The sequence below is a fragment of the Oryx dammah genome, unplaced genomic scaffold, assembly GCF_014754425.2.
Source record: "Oryx dammah isolate SB20612 unplaced genomic scaffold, SCBI_Odam_1.1 HiC_scaffold_16, whole genome shotgun sequence".
In the NCBI taxonomy this organism is placed as follows: domain Eukaryota; kingdom Metazoa; phylum Chordata; class Mammalia; order Artiodactyla; family Bovidae; genus Oryx; species Oryx dammah.
Genome location: NW_024070200.1, coordinates 62049645 through 62070074, shown reverse-complemented (window position 1 = coordinate 62070074; position 20430 = coordinate 62049645). Strand labels below are relative to the sequence as shown.

At 36.9% G+C, this 20430-nt stretch overlaps 1 protein-coding gene across 7 annotated transcripts in view; it reads right to left on the bottom strand.

The window, feature by feature from the left end:
* MEF2A (myocyte enhancer factor 2A) overlaps nt 1-20430 on the bottom strand; it is a 185575-nt gene that overhangs the window by 61028 nt on the left and 104117 nt on the right. For all 7 annotated transcript variants that reach the window (XM_040257015.1, XM_040257021.1, XM_040257018.1 and 4 more), the window contains exon 3: nt 12832-13035. In XM_040257015.1, the coding sequence (XP_040112949.1) occupies nt 12832-13035 (204 nt within the window). The remainder of the gene's footprint in view (nt 1-12831; nt 13036-20430) is intronic.

Below are 20430 nucleotides of genomic sequence, written 5' to 3'. Positions count from 1 at the left end.
TGAGGAGGCAAGAACAATGCTGTTTTACACTTTTTTCTGGATATCTCAAGTTTTTTTTAAAACACAATAAACAGAAACATATTTCAAAAAGGATTATAAATTAGGCAGAGGCAGCTAATTTTAAATAGATTTCCTTTTGCTTATATTTTTTCATCAGCAAAAAAAATAACATTTAAAATTTCAGACATAATAAAAATAACATTTATTCCCCATGGAAATTATATATACAATGCAGATATATATAAAATATATATGCCTTAATATATATACGTATATATATACACACTATAACCTTTGGTGTTTGTTCACAGAATGAAGAAATCTAAGACTCAGGATATTGTTCATCGTAAATATATTTAAATAAACATTTGAATCATGGAGTCTGAAATAAAAACTGATAAAAGTCCCAGAGGACTGATATTTTCTGGAGTTTTTAGATGATAATGAATTTTGGATTCAGGAGTCTGTACTGCCTGTTTAACAGAGCCCATGTCAAATAAGACTGTATTTTTAACTACCGTCAACCAAGAATTAAAAATATTCTTTGACACACACTCAATATTATAATGATAACTATCAAATTCCATTCCAAAGTAATAATAATCATAGCACCTAGAAGTGAAACTAGGGAATTTAAAGTACTCAAAAGGTATATACACATAGTTTTAAAATGCACGATGAGCTCATCAATTATACCAATCCACAATATTATCAACCACCTTAAATCACATTTCAGTGAAACAACTAAGCAACTCCATAAACACTGGCTGAATGGATAATTTGTCACCTCTAGCATAAAGAATATATGAGTGCTTAAAATTATGGAATGATGTCTTAAGTCCCAAGGAACTTAAACTAGATTTTAGAACTTTTTTTAATGTGAAAAGTTCTTCTTTCTTCCATTTTTAATAATTGTTCCCAATTCTGAAAGATACTTATTCTTTCCAGACACTTTGAAAACAAAAACGTTTTTTAAAAACTGGACTTAATACATAAAAGGGCTTCCATCATAGTTTAGTCGGTAGAAGAATCTGCCTACAGTGCAGGAGACCTGGGTCCGATTCCTGGGTCAGGAAGATCCCCTGGAGAAGGAAATGGCAACCCACTCCAGTATTCTTGCCTGGAGAATCCCATGGACAGAGGAGGTTGGCAGGCTATAGAACATGGAGTTGCGAAGAGTCGGACATGACTTGGTGACTAAACCACCACCAACAGAAGGTGCATCAAAATTTATATAAAATTCAACAATTACAAAGTGAACAACAGTAATTCTAATCAGGTCAAAAAATACACTAGAACCAGAACCGTGTGTATCTCCTTCAATCACATAACCCTCCCCTCTCTCCTCCATAGTATACCATCCTAAGTCTGTGGTGTCGACTTCCTGTACTTTTATCATAGGTTTACGATATATATCCCTCAAACTATATTTATCATACGTTTATGATATATATCCCTCAAACTATAACTGGCTTCTCCAGTGGCTCACTGGTAAAGAAGCCGTCTGCAATGCAGGAGACACGGACTGAACCCTGGGTCAGGAAGATCCACTGGAGAAGGGAATGGCACCCCACTCCAGTATTCTTGCCTGGAGAACCCCATAGACAGAGGAGCCTGGTGGGCTACAGTCCATGGGGTTGCAAACAGTCAGACATGACTTAGTGACTGAGCATGCACATATTTCTAAATATTATGTGAATGGAATATATGCACTGTATTATTTTGTCTGTTCTCCTTCAATACACTGGACGTTTGGGGTTGCAGGTAGTTACAGCTTGAACATTTTTATTGAATACTGTACTATATTATGTGGGAGAAAACTTGTTATCCATTCTATTACAGATAGACACTGAAGGTGCTTCAACCTATTAGCTATTATAAAAATGGAGCTATGCACATTTTTGCAGACATAGTTTACTGTGTATCTGCACACACTTCTCCAGGGTATATTCTTAAGAGCAGAACTGTTAGCTCATAAAATGATATCGTCACACTAGATAATGCTGAACAATTTTTTAAAGTAGTTGTATCAATGTATTCTACCTGCAATGAAGATTTAACTTGCTTTCCCTTCATTACCAAGAAAATGAAGCACATTTCAAAATTACTAGCCATTTGCATTTTCTTTTTTGTGAGGTGCCAAGTGTTCCAGGACTTTGCCAATTTCCTATTGTCTTTTTCTTATAGCTTTATAGTCATTCTTTTACTTGTAATCAACGTAAGTTCTTTGCCACCTTTATGTACTGTTGAAAAAAAATCCTTTCCTATTCTGTGACATGTTTAACACTTGTCTTTGGGTGAATACAGGTTCTTAACAAAATTAAATTTATTCATTTTTCCTTTACAATTACCCTTTATGGTAGTAATGTTTATGTCTTGCACGAGAATCCCTTCCCTACCTCAAAATCATGAAGATATTCTCCTACATTATATCCCAGAAGTGTTACAATTTTGCCTTTCACATTTAGGTCGATAGTATTTCAGGATGTCAATTTTGTATAAGATACAAGGTAGGTTCACTCTCACAGTTCCCCCATATATATGTATCCGATGTCCCAGCATCACTGCTTAGAGTTGGTTCTTTCCCCCTTGGACGTGCAATACCACACGATGCGCATGGCTCTGAGCTGTCACTTCACTGACTTATTTCGTATTTGTGCCAATGCCACGTTACTATAGCTACACCATTAGTCTCAGTATATTGTAATACAAAGCTTCTCATCTTGCTCTTCTTCAGAGTATCTTCTTATCCCCTTAATTTCCCTATATATTTAAGGATCAGTTTTTGAATTCTTGAAAAAAATAATTTGTTGGGATCTTGACTGGCATTTGCTTGACTCTATATGGATTATTCATGTAGCATGGACATATTAAAACTTTCAGTTCATAATAATAGGATACTCTGTTAAGTCAACCCTGCATTCCTGGGATAAATCCAACTTACAATGTGTGAATTAGAACACAGCCTAAATCCCCAATTTAATCCTACTTCCCCTTTCAAACCAAGTGGAATAGCATCATATAAATCTCAACATAGCTAAAAATCTATCATAATTAAGAGATGAAGTAACAGTCTATTTCTATAAACTTCTTTTTAGAAGTTAATTATCTGTTTCCAGCTTATCATTCTTACAATTATTTGACCACTTAAGACTTTTAAATACCTTTAACAGCTGTCCAATGACCACAGGACAAATGTCAAATGTCACAGCCTGGAATACAAGATGTTCCATCAACTATACCCAATTTGTTTTTCCTTTATTACTCCTCTACACAAACTCTCTATTCAACAGAAATTCTGTGTATGATGTGAAACAGATATTGATTTTTTTCTATGTGCATACCCAAAATCATTTAGTAACTAATATATCCAAGAAATGCTAGTTATAATACTAATTATATTTGAATTGTTATTAAGAAAATATCAAATGATAGGATTTGAGAATTCTAATATCACTTCTCACAAAACAGCTAAATATCCACCTAAACTCTTACTTTCTACTGTCCTACGGAACATAACTGGTAGGTTTTACTCTTCAAAGTAACAGAGCAATTTTTAAAAACTTAATGAGCTATACAAATGTGGAAAACAGAAATAACAATATTCTAATTACTTAATACTATGAGATAATTCTGTATGAACACTGGTGGCATAATGAAGCAAGCAAAAATTTTAAATTCCTGTACAAATACTAGTTGATATTTCCAAGTTTTCTTCATAGAACATAAATATTTTTGAGGTTAAGACAGATTTTAGAAATAAGCCAAGTCCAGGAATTGCCACAAAATAATTAACCAGTTATATGCAAGAAAATTTGTACAGTAGCAAAATCTTTCAGAAAAAGATTCTCTGTTGAATTATAAGAGGTAAATTCCAATATGAATAATCAAGCATTCATACATTCACGAAGACTCAAGCATATAGCTTATTTACCAACATTATTCACTAACATTTTCAAAACAGTACTAAAAGTTTACTTTCTGGTACTTTAGTGCTAATGAACTAAAATAAGAACTACTAGAAATATTATTTGAATAAATAAATATAATCACATACCAGTGTGCTAGAACAGCCTTAGGATACGTACGGATTAAAGCGTACATTAAAGGTATGAATCAACCCTTCAAACAAAAACCTAAATAATTATAATGTATGTGCATACTATCATTCAAAATTGTTTATATAAGCAGTTTACACTACCATTGAAATTGTTTACAGGTACAACACTGATTGCACAATTGTAAATTAAAAAGTACAGTTATGACTATCTATGCCAAGAAAACATCTCGCTTTCTTTAGACTCTATAGATTCCAAAACTGAGTTCCTCTCAGGACTGAGCTACAAAAATAACTTCAAAATATTAGGTTGGTGCAAACGTAACTGTGATTTGAACTGTGAATTTTAAATCATTATAACTAGCCTCAAATACACCTTTATTAATCAAAATAGGTACCATTACAATCAACACATTTTTGCCATTGAGAATTAAGTTTGCTTATTCCTGTAATGTAAAAATCTGTGCTTTGGGATTCAATGAACTCTTAGAAAGCATCTTCTGCCTCCTGCTGGTTGTGGAAGTGTTTTCCCTACAAAAAGTTGTCAAGATGCTTGAAGAAGTGGTAGTCAGCTGGCGAGAAGTCAGGTGAACATGGTGGATGAGGTAAGACTTCGCAGTCCTGTTCATTCGACTTCTGCAGTGCTGGTTGTGCAATGCGTGGTGGAGTGCTGCTGTGGAGAACTGGGCCCGTTCTGTTAGCCAATGCCAGCTGAGGTGTTGCAGTTTTCTGTGGATCCCCCTGATCTGCTGAGCGTACGTCTCAGATGTAATGGTTTTGCTGGGATTCAGAAAGGTGCAGCGGATCCCACGGGCAGCGGACCACCCAACAGCGACCATGACCTTTTCTGGTGCAGCTCTGGCTTTGGGAAGTGTTTTGGAGCTTCTTCTCAGTCCAACCACTGAACTAGTCATCACTTTCCATCGCACCTCACAATCCGATTGAGAAATGGTTCACTGTTGTTGCACAGAATAAGATGACATTTCAAAACGACCATTTTTTTTTTTCAGTCAGCTCATGAGGTACCCACTTATTGAGCTTTTTCACCTTTCTAATTTGTTTCAAATGCCAAACGACAGTAAAATGGTCGACAATGAATTCTTAGGTAACTTCTCCTATGATCCTCTCAAGTGGTCACTGCCAACTTTCAATGGCTGGCCACTATGCTCCTCATCTTTAAAGCTACTGTCTCTTCTGCAAAACTTCTTGAACCACCACTGCACTGTATGTTCGTTAGCAGTTCCTAGGCCAAATGCATTGTTGATGTTGTGAGTGGTCTCCAGTGCTTTATGACCCATTTTGAACTCAAAATAAGAAAATTCCTTGAATTTGCTTTTTTTCTAACATCATTTCCCTAATCTAAAACACACAGGAAATAAGTCATTAGTAAAATATATATATATATATAAAGTAAGAAATGTGTATTAAAATGATATATAACAAAACCACATTTAAGAATGTATTCCAATATCAAATGGCAAATTTCAACACAACAAAACCACAATTACTTGTGCACCAATAAATATATAGTTATCCTCTTAATTTTAAATGAATTGAATGGCCAGGTTTTTTTTTTAATTGAATGTCTGTATTAGCTATCTTTATAGAAAAGAACTGAAATATCACTTAAGACTATAGATATATCTTGCTTTTCAGGCATACCCATATCATTGTTGAATATGGTAAGCACTCTACATCTTTTGCTCTAAATAGGTTTCCAGCTCTAACAGTAATATAATGTTTATATGCTGAATGGTTAATACTTGGTCGCAAACATCAGTATCTTAGAATTCTAAGTGCCTTGAATCCATACTGAAATGTATCCAACAAAGGGACTTCTGAGGTAAGATAATAAAATAGCCGCACATAATCCTATTAGGGAAACAGAGAAACATGTCCAGTTATCACCATATTCCTAGTGTCCAGTACAATGTCTCAGATACAGTATGATAAACATCAGTTCAATAAATTAAAAAATGAAGAAATAATGCAGTACATCCAATACTTTTACCCTTTTCACTTCTCTGCAACGCCTTTCAAAAAAATTATAAGGCAATTCTAACAATTTACAGCTTGGGAAATGCAAGACTCAGTAAAACTCAGGCAGCTTTATTAGGCTCTTTCAACAGGTACCCATATCTTCAGAAGGAAGTCAAGGGTATTTATTATACATCTGTTTGGGATCTGGTTTACTTCTCGCGTTTTAGCTATCTCCACTCTTCACACTGCTGCTGCTGCTGCTTAGTCGCTTCAGTCGTGTCCGACTCTGTGCGACCCCATAGACAGCAGCCCACCAGGCTCCTTTGTCCCTGGGATTCTCCAGGCAAGAATACTGGAGTGGGTTGCCACTTCCTTCTCCAAACTCTTCACACTACACTATAGCTATTCTTAGCTGACTTTTAACTTTGTAAAATAAGCATGCTATGCTTCATTTCCTACTTTTCACATAAGCTATCCCACCCCACCTACCTTTCTTCTGATTCTAACTCCCTTTCTCTCTCCAACCGTACCCTTTAAAGGACTCAGGTGACGGTGTCGCCTCTAGAGGGAGCTTTTTCTAACCACGCTTCTCTCAATTCTCTGTACCCTCCTTCCCTCCTTGGTCAAAAATCTGGTCAATGTATTGAAGAACTTCCCAAGAAAAAAGAACAATTTATCTCATCATAAGTACTGAAACACTCAACCCATGACACACAGGGATATAAAAAGGATACAAAGATATTTATCAATAAGCACAAGAAATACATTACAGAAATATGAGCTGTATTATGAAGTGATATATATGTGTATATATATCACAACCCTTTCCACCCATGACATGAACTCCTGTTTATTTTTCAGTAACATCAATCTCTGATGGAAAAAAACCTGACTTCAAGAAAATAAAAATCACACGCAGAGATGCACAATTCCTTATAAAAAGCACGTAAATGAAAACCAATAATTGTATGATAAATAATAATATTCAAATACATAGCAAAATGAAAATAGTAAAACCAAAACTGCAGGAGCTACAGTGACTGCTGCATGAGGTGATGGCGCAGGACATGTGGGCGGAGGAGGAGGGCCGTGAGGATTGGGGGCCTCACCCTGTGCATCACCGTCCTGCTGCTTCAGGCTGTTAGAATAAAAGAGCAGGGCAGGGGGCTGGAGGTGGAGGAAAGCTTTGTCTTGTCTTCAGATGTTTCATTATTTTTTCCCTTTCCCTGCCGCTCCACTGCAGCCCTGTAAAACATTAGGCAAGCCTCTTAAACACTCCCTGTCTGTTCCATTCCTCATCTGTAATATGGGGAGAAAAAAACTGATGGGCTCAAAAAGACTTTGAAGATATAATAATACTGTCAGAAATCCTAAACATAATCGCACCTCCAGTTCTGTAGCTAGGTGATCTCAGGAGAAAAAAGTCATCTATCTTTTTTGCTCAACTGAGGAACTGGAGTCCATCTCCCCACACATCCCCACCAGATCCCCTAAATACAAAGAAGCACTTGATAATCATATAGAATTAAATCAAAATGTCACCCATTAAGAACAGTTTGCAATTCACACCAATATCAGCATACTATCTTGAACTATTCTTTAGAAGGTCTTAAAAATTATGACTTATGCTTGCTCACAACTCGAAATTATTTCAGAGGAAGTCTTAGAGATAAATATATTTTAAAAGCTGGATAACCACTGCCGAGAGACTGCATGTTTAGGACAAGTTGATTCAAGTTAATACCAGGACGCTCAGGTCTCATTTCAAAAGTTTCTGATGCAATAGGTCTGAGTTGGAACCTCAAAACTTTCTAACAAGTTCTCTGGTAATCTTGATGCTTCTGGTCAAGGTATCACACTTTAAGAACCACTGATTTTAAATGGCATGAATCACTGGTATGATTACTTTTGCTACCAGCTGTTTTTATTTAATAATTCATAAACGCATCTTATATTGATGCCCTATCCTCCTTTCTATATTATTTCCAAATTCTGTTGTAATTTTAAAGCAGGGAGAACTATTAGGACTCAAAAAGTAGATTTTCTCTTCCTTCAGAATGCAAATTATCATCATTTTACTTCATTCATCACTGTGCCTCAATTTTCTCAACTATGAAGTGGGGACAATTAGAGGGATTCAATAAAATAATTTTGTTGTTGTCGTTAAGTCACTAAGTTGTGTCTGACTCTTTGTGACCCCATAGACTGCAGTGTGCCAGCTCTTTTGTCCTCCACTACCTCCCGGAGTTTGCTCAAATTTATGTTCATTGTGTTGGTGATGCTATCTAACCATCTCATCAATAAGAGAATAATATCAATAAAAGCCCTTGGAAGAGTACCAGTTCATAATGAGTACATTGATAAATGTTTTATATTATTCTTATTGCAATTACCTCACTAATTTCCTGTTCATTATTGAGGAAAACTTACTCATGTTTGTCACATGTTAATACATTACTGGTATATGTATAAAATCTTATCTGTTTATGGTGAAATGCTGCAGAGATCTGATGGATCTGGTAAACTGGGGAACAAAGGGAGGAGTTAATGTTAAAGACCCAGGTTCTAACCCCAATTCTCCCATTAAACTGCTACATGACTCTAGGCAAATCATTTAACTCTGGTCTCAATTTCTGCTTCTGAAAGAGCTTACCTTGGATATGAAGATCAAATAATATATAATCAAGTGAAAAAAAATTTTTTAATACTGTAGTATTCTGTGATGAATAAAGTACCGCTATTTGGGAACGGTTCACAAGCTAGTAATAATAAAGACAAATGGGCATGGCTTTTGCATTTCCGTGCTTGAATGGCAGCACGATGATCTGAATCACCACATTCACTATTTACTGAATGTTCAATGCCGCCAAGTCATTATTTTAAAGATATTACACGGAGAAATACCTAATATTTCAAATATTATTGCAAATAATGCAGAGTGAAAGATATATCATTACAAAGTCATCTTGGGCATTTATTGAGTAGCAGCTGCTACTTCACTTCATTCCTTTAGCATAATTTTTATTTTGATGCAGAACCATTCTATGGTCTAGGCTTTTATTGAGTTTAAATTCAATTTATACACACATGTGAATGAATAATGGCAACTAATTACACGGTGATATTTATTTCTAGTTTCTAATACTCTAGGATATATCTAATATTCTTATAAAATTGCATAATAAAGTTCACAAATTTTTAAATCAATATCCTGAAAAGATTTGGGGGTTGTAACATTTTCTTTGTATCTTCGGTTAAATTACTATCTTTGATAGGACCAAACAAAATCTGCCATCTTTTCTTCTGTACTTACATAAAAAGATATAATGTATATCTTGATGTTTTCTAATGAACTATATGTATTAAAGTAGTAAAACTCATTTTTTTAATAAAGAATGTACCACATCATAGGTGATATATATATCCAACACTGCAAACCTTAATTTAAAATACTTAAATGCAACTTAAAATACATAAATGCTGTTGACTTTTAATAAGCTATAAAGAAAAAAATTCTTATCAACTATGATTAAAATGTTAAAACTGATTAAAATTTTGAGACTAGTTTTAAAATGTAATTAATATGAAATAAGAAAAGCAAAGATACAAACACCATTCTGTATATGTGTTTCTAATACCTGTGGTTAAAAGTTGAAAGGTAAATGAATGTATTATGTCCTCCTATGTTTATCATCACAATATTCAAATACCAACTACTTCTACTTTATTGTACTTATTCTATAGTGCTCCCAGAAAACATATTAGATTTAATTTCATGTGTGTCCTTATTTCGTAGACTATGTAGATGTGATCAACAGTACAGGGCACGCATCCCTCTATTCCACACAGTACATGCCAAAAGGGCCTGTGTGTTGAATCCAATAGAATAGAAATACATCCACACAAGACTCCATTTTAACATATTCAAGATTCTGTCAAAGAATATTTTAGTAATATGGGGGAAAGTAAAATCCTGCTAGTTTTAAAAACTATCATATGCAACAGGAAATGGGTGAATTCAGGTTAGAGGCCTTATGAAAGCTGTTCATGAAGTTTTCAGTTAGTTTCACTGTTGTTCATACTACATAAGGAAACAGTCTAAAGTAGATCACTCGTAGCTGTTCATGACTCTATTTATTGCTGATGTACTCAGCCACATGAGATAGCCAAAGAGTCCAGAACCAACTTGTCAGAAGTTTAATATAAAATCTTCAGTTGGTAAAAGTATATTTCAGTGGTTTACAGAACTATAGGTAGGGGAAAAAAACAGTATTGTGGCTTGATTTTGAAATCTAAAAATCACTTTGTGGAGTCCCTGGCACACAGAAGTCCCTCAAAAATGTTTGTTAAATAAACAAACACAAGTCTAAATGTTTGCTTCCAATTACTATAACTGTTTGAAACAAAACTATATGTAAAAGGAAAATATACTTAAAATGATATTCTAAAAATATACTTAAGATATTTGCAAAGCACTTAGAAAGTGGCCCATAGGAAGCTCTGTATAAGTACTTGTCATTACTCTTATCCTATTAACTTAGTCTGGTTCACAACAATCTTGGTAGCTCCATTAGTATAAAGCCATCACTACAACCAATAAAAAGAACTCAAGTTTGTATGCACTACTAGTGAGGATATAGTTGCATATCACCTTTACATGTGGAAGAAACACTGTCTTACAATGGTAATCATCCAGTTTTATGAAGATTAACTCAGTAAGAAAGACACTGACATACAAGAAAGGTGCATTAAGTTTTATAATTTTATCCTATCGCAACAAATTAAATCCCTTATAATTCAATGTGTCTTCTGTCTTTATTCATATGTGTCTTGTATTTATATAATTCAGAGCTTCAAAAAGAGCTACTGGTAAAATCCATGTTTGCTTATGTCTAAGAAATTCAATTAAAAAATAAATGATCAAAATGCCAATTGATAATTGAGCTGCAAATATTTTCTTTCATACCGAAGCAAACTATAATATAGAAGGAGTGCTAAAAAATGATTGGGGTTTACTCTCTTACACTCACTGCTGACCACAACAGAGATGAAGACTCAGGTAATTTGAAAATTCTGTGAGGATTAAATCACCCTATATTCTTCATATTCTCTAAGGAAGTAAGCTTCAGTCTGTGCAAAGTACCCTCAACTTCCAGGGCCCAAGAACAAAAACTGCTGCAATGAAAGAGCAGAGTAGTTAGGGTCAAGGAGGTGGTTGCCTTCCATAATGAAATTAGTCTGAATATCTATTTGTTTATTAAGGTCAACTCTTTTTCTTTGATTTAAGGTAGTGGAGCTTTTGGTAAGACAGAGAGTTTTTTAAAATAAAGATGTCATTTTAAAATAAACACCAGGGATACCTTCTGTTTCAACGACATCCAGTTACAAAGTCTCTTATGAAGTTTATTCAAATAAGATCCCCTAATTTATAAAATTTCGATTCAAAATGCATTCTGATATGTAACAAGAGTCTACTAGTTTATATTACACATAAGTAATAAGATTGACCATAAAAGCTAAATGATATAAAATAATTTACAACTGATAAAAACATAACTGTGCTAAGGAGTTCAGTTAAAGATGTAACCGTGTAGTTTAAGTGATCAGCAAAAACAAGATCAAAAGCTTCACAGACAATAAAACAGTGACACAAATAAAACAGTGGGCACATCAAGCAACAGACGAACTGTAACTGTAATCAGACTATTATTTTCCATTTTAAGCAATTGATTATTTAAAAAATAAGGATTTTTTCTAATAAAAGTAGCAGATTTTTTTTGGTGGTTAGAATGACTCAATTACTGTCCAAAAGGAATGGTTAAGGCAGAAAAACATGGGAGATATTTAAAATGCATTTTCAGAACTATAACAATGTGTGGAGGCAAATAAATTAGATCCCTACACAATAAAGTATCTTAATTTCAATTTCTGAAATAAAACCTACGCTGGGACTACATTTCTTCTTTTGTGGTTATTTCTACTTCATTTCCCATGATTTCACTATTTTAACCAAGGAAATCTCTAATTTATTGAAATAGTTTCTAATATTACAAAATTAAAGACATCTTTTTATGCAGTGGGGAAAAAATCTGTTTTGAACAAAAATAAAACAAAACTTCTAAGTATAAATAAAAAAGATAAAAGTAAATATGAAACTAGTATAAAATGCTATAGACATATACACAAAAATTACCTTTTATAAGATTCTTATAACAGGAAAGAATTAAAGGGAAAAGCATATTGATTCTTTTTAAGGTTTTGTCCTAAAATACTTTCTGAATGGACTAAAATCATTCTAAACAACTTTTATTTTCACTAAATAGGTTGGTAGAACTATGAGATATCGAAGGAAAAGAAATTAAAGGAAAAAAAAGGGGACCATCCTCCTCCCACAACTAAAGGACTATAAACAAAACAGAATAACTTCTTCTATTTCATTAGTATTTAAAATTGTGGTTAGTCACTGAGGTAATGAAATAATTAAGACAAAAAAAACCCTAAAACTTCATACTGTCCAAAGTGATATAGTTTCTTATAAGATTAATTCTAAAACTCATATAAAAAGTAATCACAGATGAAATGTTAGATTATACGGATGTACATACTATATCAGCCTTGTTTATTTTTTCTTGGTGATTAGGATATGCTTATAAATGGGTCATCACATAGTAATAATTAGATCCTTCTAAGAAATAATTCAGAGAAAAAATATAATAGATGTATGTTTTGGCTATAAAAGGTGATCTAATTTAATTACTATCTGCAATTCAGGCATCACTAGATGTATTTGTTACCTCAACAATATCCGAGTTGGTTCTGCTTTCATGAGGTTCATTATATTCCGTATACTTGAGAAGAACCTTGTCCATATCAGTGCTGGCATACTGAAACAGTTTGTTAGAGCTGTTGAAAATGATGAGTGCTATTTCACAGTCACAGAGCACACTAAGTTCATAGGCTTTCTTCATTAATCCAAACTTTCTCTTTGTAAAAGTGACCTAGAAAATTAAAAAATGTGTATTTTTATTAAAAGTTATTAGTAGTACTGGAATATAGGCTACCTGAAGATGAGTTCTCTTTTAATAATGAGTCTGATTTCAAAGGTGAAAAAACTTCCTAGCTTCATACTCCACATGAGTTTCTTTCCCCAGTTTGCCAAAGGACTACAATTCTACATATATTTTGCACCTCCAAGGGCTTGACAGAGTTGTCTCCTGAGGAGGCTTCCTTTATCCTTGGTTGCGACTCTGGGCAAAGAACCAGAGAAGGAAACAGCTAACTAGTGGCCTCTTACCACCCAGCTTCAAAAGGCATTAGAAAGTCCAAGTCCTGCCTCAAGTAGTCCATCGTGTGTGTGCTTAGTTGCTTCTGTCCAACTGTTTGCGACCCCATGGACTGTAGCCTGCCAGGCACCTCTGTCTAGGGATTTTTTAGGCAAGAATATTGGAGTGGCTCCATTCCCTTTCTCCAGAGGATCTTCCCGACCCAGGAATCGAACCACATCTCCTGTATCTCCTGCATTGCACTGGATTATTTACCCACTGAGCCATCAGGGAATCCGTCATTACTCAGACTTTAATCCCTAAACAACAAAATACATCCACTAATCTAAATTATCCTTCCTCTCCTTTCCAATCCCCTCTATTTCACCCATGAAAATTCACAGTCTAGATCAGCAAATTCTTCAATGTCCTCAAAGTCTTCCTTGAATATTTCTCTAACTGAAACCTCTCACCTGAAGCCCTCTCAAATAGAGACTAATTTGTTTCTTTTCAAATACTACATGTCCTGTACTCAAGGGTCTGGAAGATATGTCCTTTTTTGCTTCCCGTTCTCTCCTCCGTTTTCGTTTCTTCTCTAAAAATCCCCAATGTTTTGAAGCTCAATCTATTTGCAGTTGATGGAGACCTGGGTTTAATCCCTGGGTTGGGAAGATTCCCAGAAAATGGAGAGGCTACCCACTCCAGTGTTCTGGTCGCAGAAGTCGGACACAACTGAGAGACTTTCACTTTTCAAACTCTCCTTGTGGGGACCTCGAAGTCATTCATCCCCATGCACTGATAAGTGTCATATCTCTTTCTGAGTGAGCGAGTCAATGTCTCTCAGTGGTGTCCAACTCTTTGCCCATTTATTCCTTTATCTTTATGCAAGTGGCTGACAATTACTGGGAACATAAATGTGCATGCACACTCAAATCCACATCCCCCTTGTTTTTCTAAACTGATGACCATACATCTTAACTAACACTTAACATTGCCTGACATTATAACTTAGCTTATTTGTCCCAGTAGCCCATTCTGATAGATAAGGATAAGAGGCTTGTGGAAGCTTCCTGATGGGAGGTACTGGCTACTGTGCAAACTGGATCTTGCTCTGATGGGCCATGTTGAGTAAATCTTTAATCCAATTTTCTGCTGATGAGTGGGGCTGTGTTCCCTCCCTGTAGTTTGGCCTCAGACCAAGCTATGGTAGGGATAATGGCGTAATGGCCACCTCCTTCCAAAGGACTTATGCCAGCATGTCACTGGCAACCAGAACTGTTATATAGAGTGCACCTGACCTCGCAGCAGATAGAATGAATCACAGAAAACTAATCAAACTGATTACATGGATCACAGTCTTGTCTAACTCAATGAAAGTATGAGCCATGCAGTATAGGGCCACCCAAGACGCATGGGTAACAGTGAAGAGCTCTGCCAGAATGTGGTCCACTGAAGAAGAAAGGGGATGGCAAACCACTACAGCATTCTTGCCTTGAGAACCCCAAGAACAGTATGAAAAGACAAAAAGATATAACACTGAAAGACGAACTACTCACATTGACAGGTGACCAATATGCTACTGGAGAAGAGCAAAGAAATAGTTCCAGAAGGAATAAAGTCTGAGTCAAAGTGGAGACAACACCCAGTTGTGGATGTGTCTGGTGGTAAAAGTAAAGTTCAAGGTTGTAAAGCACATTGCATAGGAACCTGGAATATTAGGTCCATGAATCAAGGTAAATTGGAAGTGGTCAAACAGGAGACGGTAAAAGTGAATATCAACATTTTAGGAATCAGTGAACTTTATGGACCAGAATGGGTGAATTTAATTCAGATGATCATTATATCTACTACTATAGGCAAGAATCCCTTAGAAGAAACGGAGTAGCCATCATAGTCAACAAGAGAGTCCAAAATGCAGTACTTGGGTGAAATCTCAAAAGTGACAGAATGATGTATGTTTCCAAGGAAAACCGTTCAATATCACAGCAATCCAAGTCTATGTTCCAACCACTAATACTGAAGAAGCTGAAGCTGAACGGCTCTATGATGACCTACAAGACCTTCTAGAACTAAAAGAACTAACACCCCCAAAAGATGTTCTTTTCATCATAGGGGACTGGAATGCAAAAGCAGGAAGTCAAGAGAAACCTGGAGTAACAGGCAAATTCGGGGTTGGAGTACAAAACAAAGCAGGGCAAAGGCTAACAACTTATCAAGAGAAAGCACTGGTCATAGCAAACACCCTCATCCAACAACACAAGAGAAGACTCTACACATGGACATCACCAGATGGTCAATAATGAAATCAGATTGATTATATTCTTTGCAGCCAAAGATGGAGAAGCTCTATACAGTTAGCAAAAACAAGACTGGGAGCTGACGGGGGCTCAGATCATGAACTCCTTATTCCCGACAATCTTGATTCCGACTTGTGCTTCATCCAGCCCAGCACTGCACATGATGTACTCTACACATGGAGAAATATCAATAACCTCAGATATACAGATAACAGCTCCCTTATAGAAAGCAAAGAGGAACAAAAGAGCCTCCTGATGAAACTGAAAGAGGAGAGTGAAAAAGTTGGCTTAAAACTCAACATTCAGAAAACTAAGATCATGGCATCCAGTTCCATCACTTCATGGCAAACAGATGGGAAAACAATGGAAACAGTGGCAGTCTTTATTTTCTTAGGCTCCAAAATTACTGCAGATGGTGACTGCAGCCATGAAATTAAAAGACGCACGCTCCTTGTGTTAGGGGAAGCACACTGACTGAAACCGCCCACCCTGGCCAGGCACCATAGTAACCATTTGCACGAGTTGTTTTATGACAGGAGATCCTGATAAGGAATATGAAACTAATAAGCCACCACCAACCAGAAGAGTTCGGGAAAGGTCTAAAGGAGACACCGCTTGTCTGTCCACTTCCCAGAATCCCTCTCGCTAGCATCCATCTTGGCTGAGCAATGTGTGTGCCACCAGCAAAGACTGAATTAGAATGATTGGTCAAAGACCACCCGAAACTAATCCCATCACCATAAAACTGCAAGCCCTGCGGCAGAGTAGTTCTCCTGGGTTCCTTTACCCTACTGCTCTCCACCCAGGTGCCCTTTCCCAATAAAATCTCATTTTGTCAGCACATGTGTCTCCTCGGACAATTCATTTCCGAGTGTTAGACAAGAGCCCAGTTTCGGGCCCTGGAAGGGGTCCCTCTTCCTGCAACACTTGGAAGAAAAGCTATGACCAACCTAGACAGCATATTAAAAAACAGAAATTACTTTACCAACAAAGGCCCATCTAGTCAAAGCTATGGTTTTTCCAGTGGTCATGTATGGGTGTGAGAACTGGACCATAAAGCTGAGCGCCGAAGAATTGATGCTTTTGAACTGTGGTGTTGGAGAAGACTCTTGCCAGTCCCTTGGACTGCAAGGAGATCCAACCAGTCCATCCTAAAGGAGATCAGTCCCCAGTGTTCATTGGAAGGACTGATGCAGAAGCTGAAACTACAATACTTTGGCCACCTGATGCGAAAATCTGACTCATTAGAAAAGACTCTGATGCTGGGAAAGAGTGAGGGCAGGAGGAGAAGAGGTGACAGAGGATAAGATGGTTGGATGGCATCATCCACTCAATGGACATGACTTTGAGCAAGCTCTGGGAGATGGTGAAGGACAGGGAAGCCTGGCATGTTGCAGATCATGGAGTCAGGAAGAGTGGGACAGGACTGAGCGACTGAATAACAAAGCCCAATCTCCAGGTGGAGATACTTCCTATCTTCTCTCCCTCAAATCCACTCTCCACTGATAAGTGAAGTCACTCAGTCATGTCCGACTCTTTGCGACCCCATGGACTATAGCCCACCAGGCTCCTCCATCCATGGGATTCTCTAGGCAAGAGTACTGGAGTGGGGTGCCATTGCCTTCTCCAGGGGATCTTCCCGACCCAGGGATCAAACCCAGGTCTCCCGCATTGTAGGCAGATGCTTTACCATCTGAGCCACCCTGCTTCAAACCACTGAGAAAACAGAAGCAAGTAGCAACTGTCACTTCCTATCACTGAATCTATCTGTCCAACCACTTCGTCTGTACGTTTCCACTCTTCCTTCTCTGCTGGTATTAGTGACATCTCTGTTTCTAGTCTTTTCCAGATGCTGCACTCTCCTCCTTCATCATGGTTTCCTTCCTCTCTGTCAGATCAAAGGCCATAAACTTATGCTCGAGCATCTTCTTTGACTTTACGCTGCCTTTCCAGTCACCACCCCTTCTTCTTGCCCTTCTTTCTGCTCTACTTCAGAATAAAAATATTTGAAAGAAATGTCTATAGTTATCACCTCTAATTTCTCACGACCTATTCTCTCCCCATCCTACTGCAATCAGATTTCCCATCCTCATATTCTGCTAAGACTTGCCAATATCATCACACTGACCTTCAATTTATGTGACTGAAGTCAATGATCACTTTTTTTTTTCTTATCTTACCATGTATCTCGTTTGACAAATTTGACCATGTTCTCAATCTTCATTTTCTTTTCCAACTGTTTAGGGCACCACACTGTCCTAGTTTTCCTCTTACTTGACTGACTTCTTCCTCTCAGCCGTTAGAACTATACCATCTTCCTCTGCTCAACCTTTACATACTGAAGTGCCTGTGAGCTTTAGATCAAGGATCCCTTCTCTTTACCCTCACAGTCCTTCCAGGTAATTGCATCCAGCTATCCAGCTTCATAATTTTAAAAGTAACAAATATGCTCTTTCTACAGTCTCCTCCAGTTCAGCAAATGGCACTATCATCCATTCAAACAAAAGCAAATATCTAAGAGTTATCCTTCATCTCTCCAATCACAAAGGACTCTACCTAGTCCTTCAGTAAATTGTGTTAGCTCCACCTCTAAAACATATCCCAAATCGATCCACTTCTATCTACACCACTATACCACCCTAGGTTAAGTAACATGGTATCTCGTGTGAATTATTTATAAAATCACCTTATTAGACTTCCTGCTTTACCTATTGCACCCTACAGTTTATTGGCCACATACCTGACAGACTGATATATCTGAATCATAAATCAAAATGTATTAAGTAGGAGTTTATAGAGTTTTTCACTGCACTGAAAGTAATGGTCAAACTCATTAAGGAAACAACCGATCTGGCTTCAAACTATGTGACCTTATTTCATCTCTCTCTCTCACACACACACATTATGCTGCACTGATGTGTACAGTGTGTGGGTTTTTCTTAACCACCAGCTACTACTCCCTGTCTTAGGAACTTGGCTATTTCCCCTCTCTGCGGAACACTCTTCACATCACATCTTTCTATTTCCTTCTCTCTCCTTTTAAAAGAAAAAAGAAAATTCTCTTATCATTATTTAATCTTTCAAAAAAAGCCCTTAAAATACAAACACACAAATATATGATTTTATATAAATGTATATACAGAATATAATGTGTTTTGCCTGCCTCCTTTTAACGCATGTTTTCAACTTGGTATTTTTCATCTCACATTTTTGTACAAGATCATATAATCATATATATGTTTAGATATATATATATATATACATATAAGGGATCTTGTTAGCATTTTATGAAACTGGGACTCTTATCAATACTCTTTGACACTGTTTTGAACTGTGGTGTTGGAGACGACTCTTGAGAGTCCCTTGGATGGCAAGGAGATCCAACCAGTCAATCCTAAAGGAAATCAGTCCTGAATATTTATTGGAAGGACTAATGCTGAAGCTGAAGCTCCACTACTTTGGCCACCTGATGTGAAGAAATGACTCCTTAGAAAAGACCCTGATGCTGGAAAAGATTGAAGGCAGGAGGAGAAGGGGATGACAGAGGATGAGATGGTTGGATGGTATCATTGACTCGATGGAGATAAGCAAGCTCTGGGAATTAGTGATGGACAGGGAAGCCTGGCATGCTGCAGTCCATGGGGTTGCAAAGAATCAGACACAACTGAGTGACTGAACTGAACTGATCCAATACTTTTTGTTTTCGTCATCAAGCCACACCTCACGCATGTGTAAGTCAAATAGTATAGTTCTTAGGTACTCTTCTGAATAATTTCATGATTTTTTCATATAAATGTTACTACTCTTACAAAGTACAACATAAAAATCTTATTTCTTTTTCTGCACACCACAACTGTAGCTCCCACTCACTACAACTAGAGAAAGCCCATGCTCAGATGTCAAAAAAAAAAAAAAGAAAGAAAAGAAAACCAACAACACAATTTTTAGGTTTACTACCTGGTAATCAGTATACGTTTTTAATATTCTCCTTTATTGAATTTACTGCTGTTTCTTTGGTTGGGTAGGTAATTTTTAATCAATTTGGTGAATGCTCTACATATACTTTTGTCTGGTATACCTTTTCTCATCTCTTTCTTTGTGATATTTTGGGTGGATGAAACTGGAGGCTATTATACAGAGTGAAGTAAGCCAGAAAGAAAAACACCAATACAGTGTAATAACACATATATATGGAATTTAGAAAGATGGTAACAATAACCCTGTATGCGAGACAGCAAAAGAGACACAGATGTATAGAACAGTCTTTTGGACTCTGTGGGAGAGGGTGAGGGTGGGATGGTTTGGGAGAATGGCATTGAAACATATATATTATCATATGTGAAACGAATCACCAGTCCAGGTTTGATGCATGATACAGTGTGCTTGGGGCTGGTGCACTGGGATGACCCAGAGGGATGGGATGGGGAGAGGTGGGATGGGGGTTCAAGATGGGGAACACATGTACACCCATGGCGGATTCATGTCAATGTATGGCAAAACCAATACAATACTGTATATTGTAAAGTAATGTTAGCTAGTCAGAGTAGGGAAAAGAATTTCAAAATGGCAGTGGCTAAAAGACAAGGAAGGGAAAAGCCGGCGAAAATAGAACAAAGTAAGGTCCAAGGACCTGAGTGAAGATCTCAGGTAGAACAAACAGCACTCCTGACTAAGCCCAATTTGCATAGGGCAGGCCCAGGGGGAGGAAAAAACATATAAAAGGAGGAGCCAAAGTGTTTTCTCTCTCTCCCCCTCCATGTGCCTGTGACCTTTCTCCACCCCCCTCCATGTGCCTGTGCTCTTTCTCTCTCCCCCCTCCATGGGCCTGTGCTCT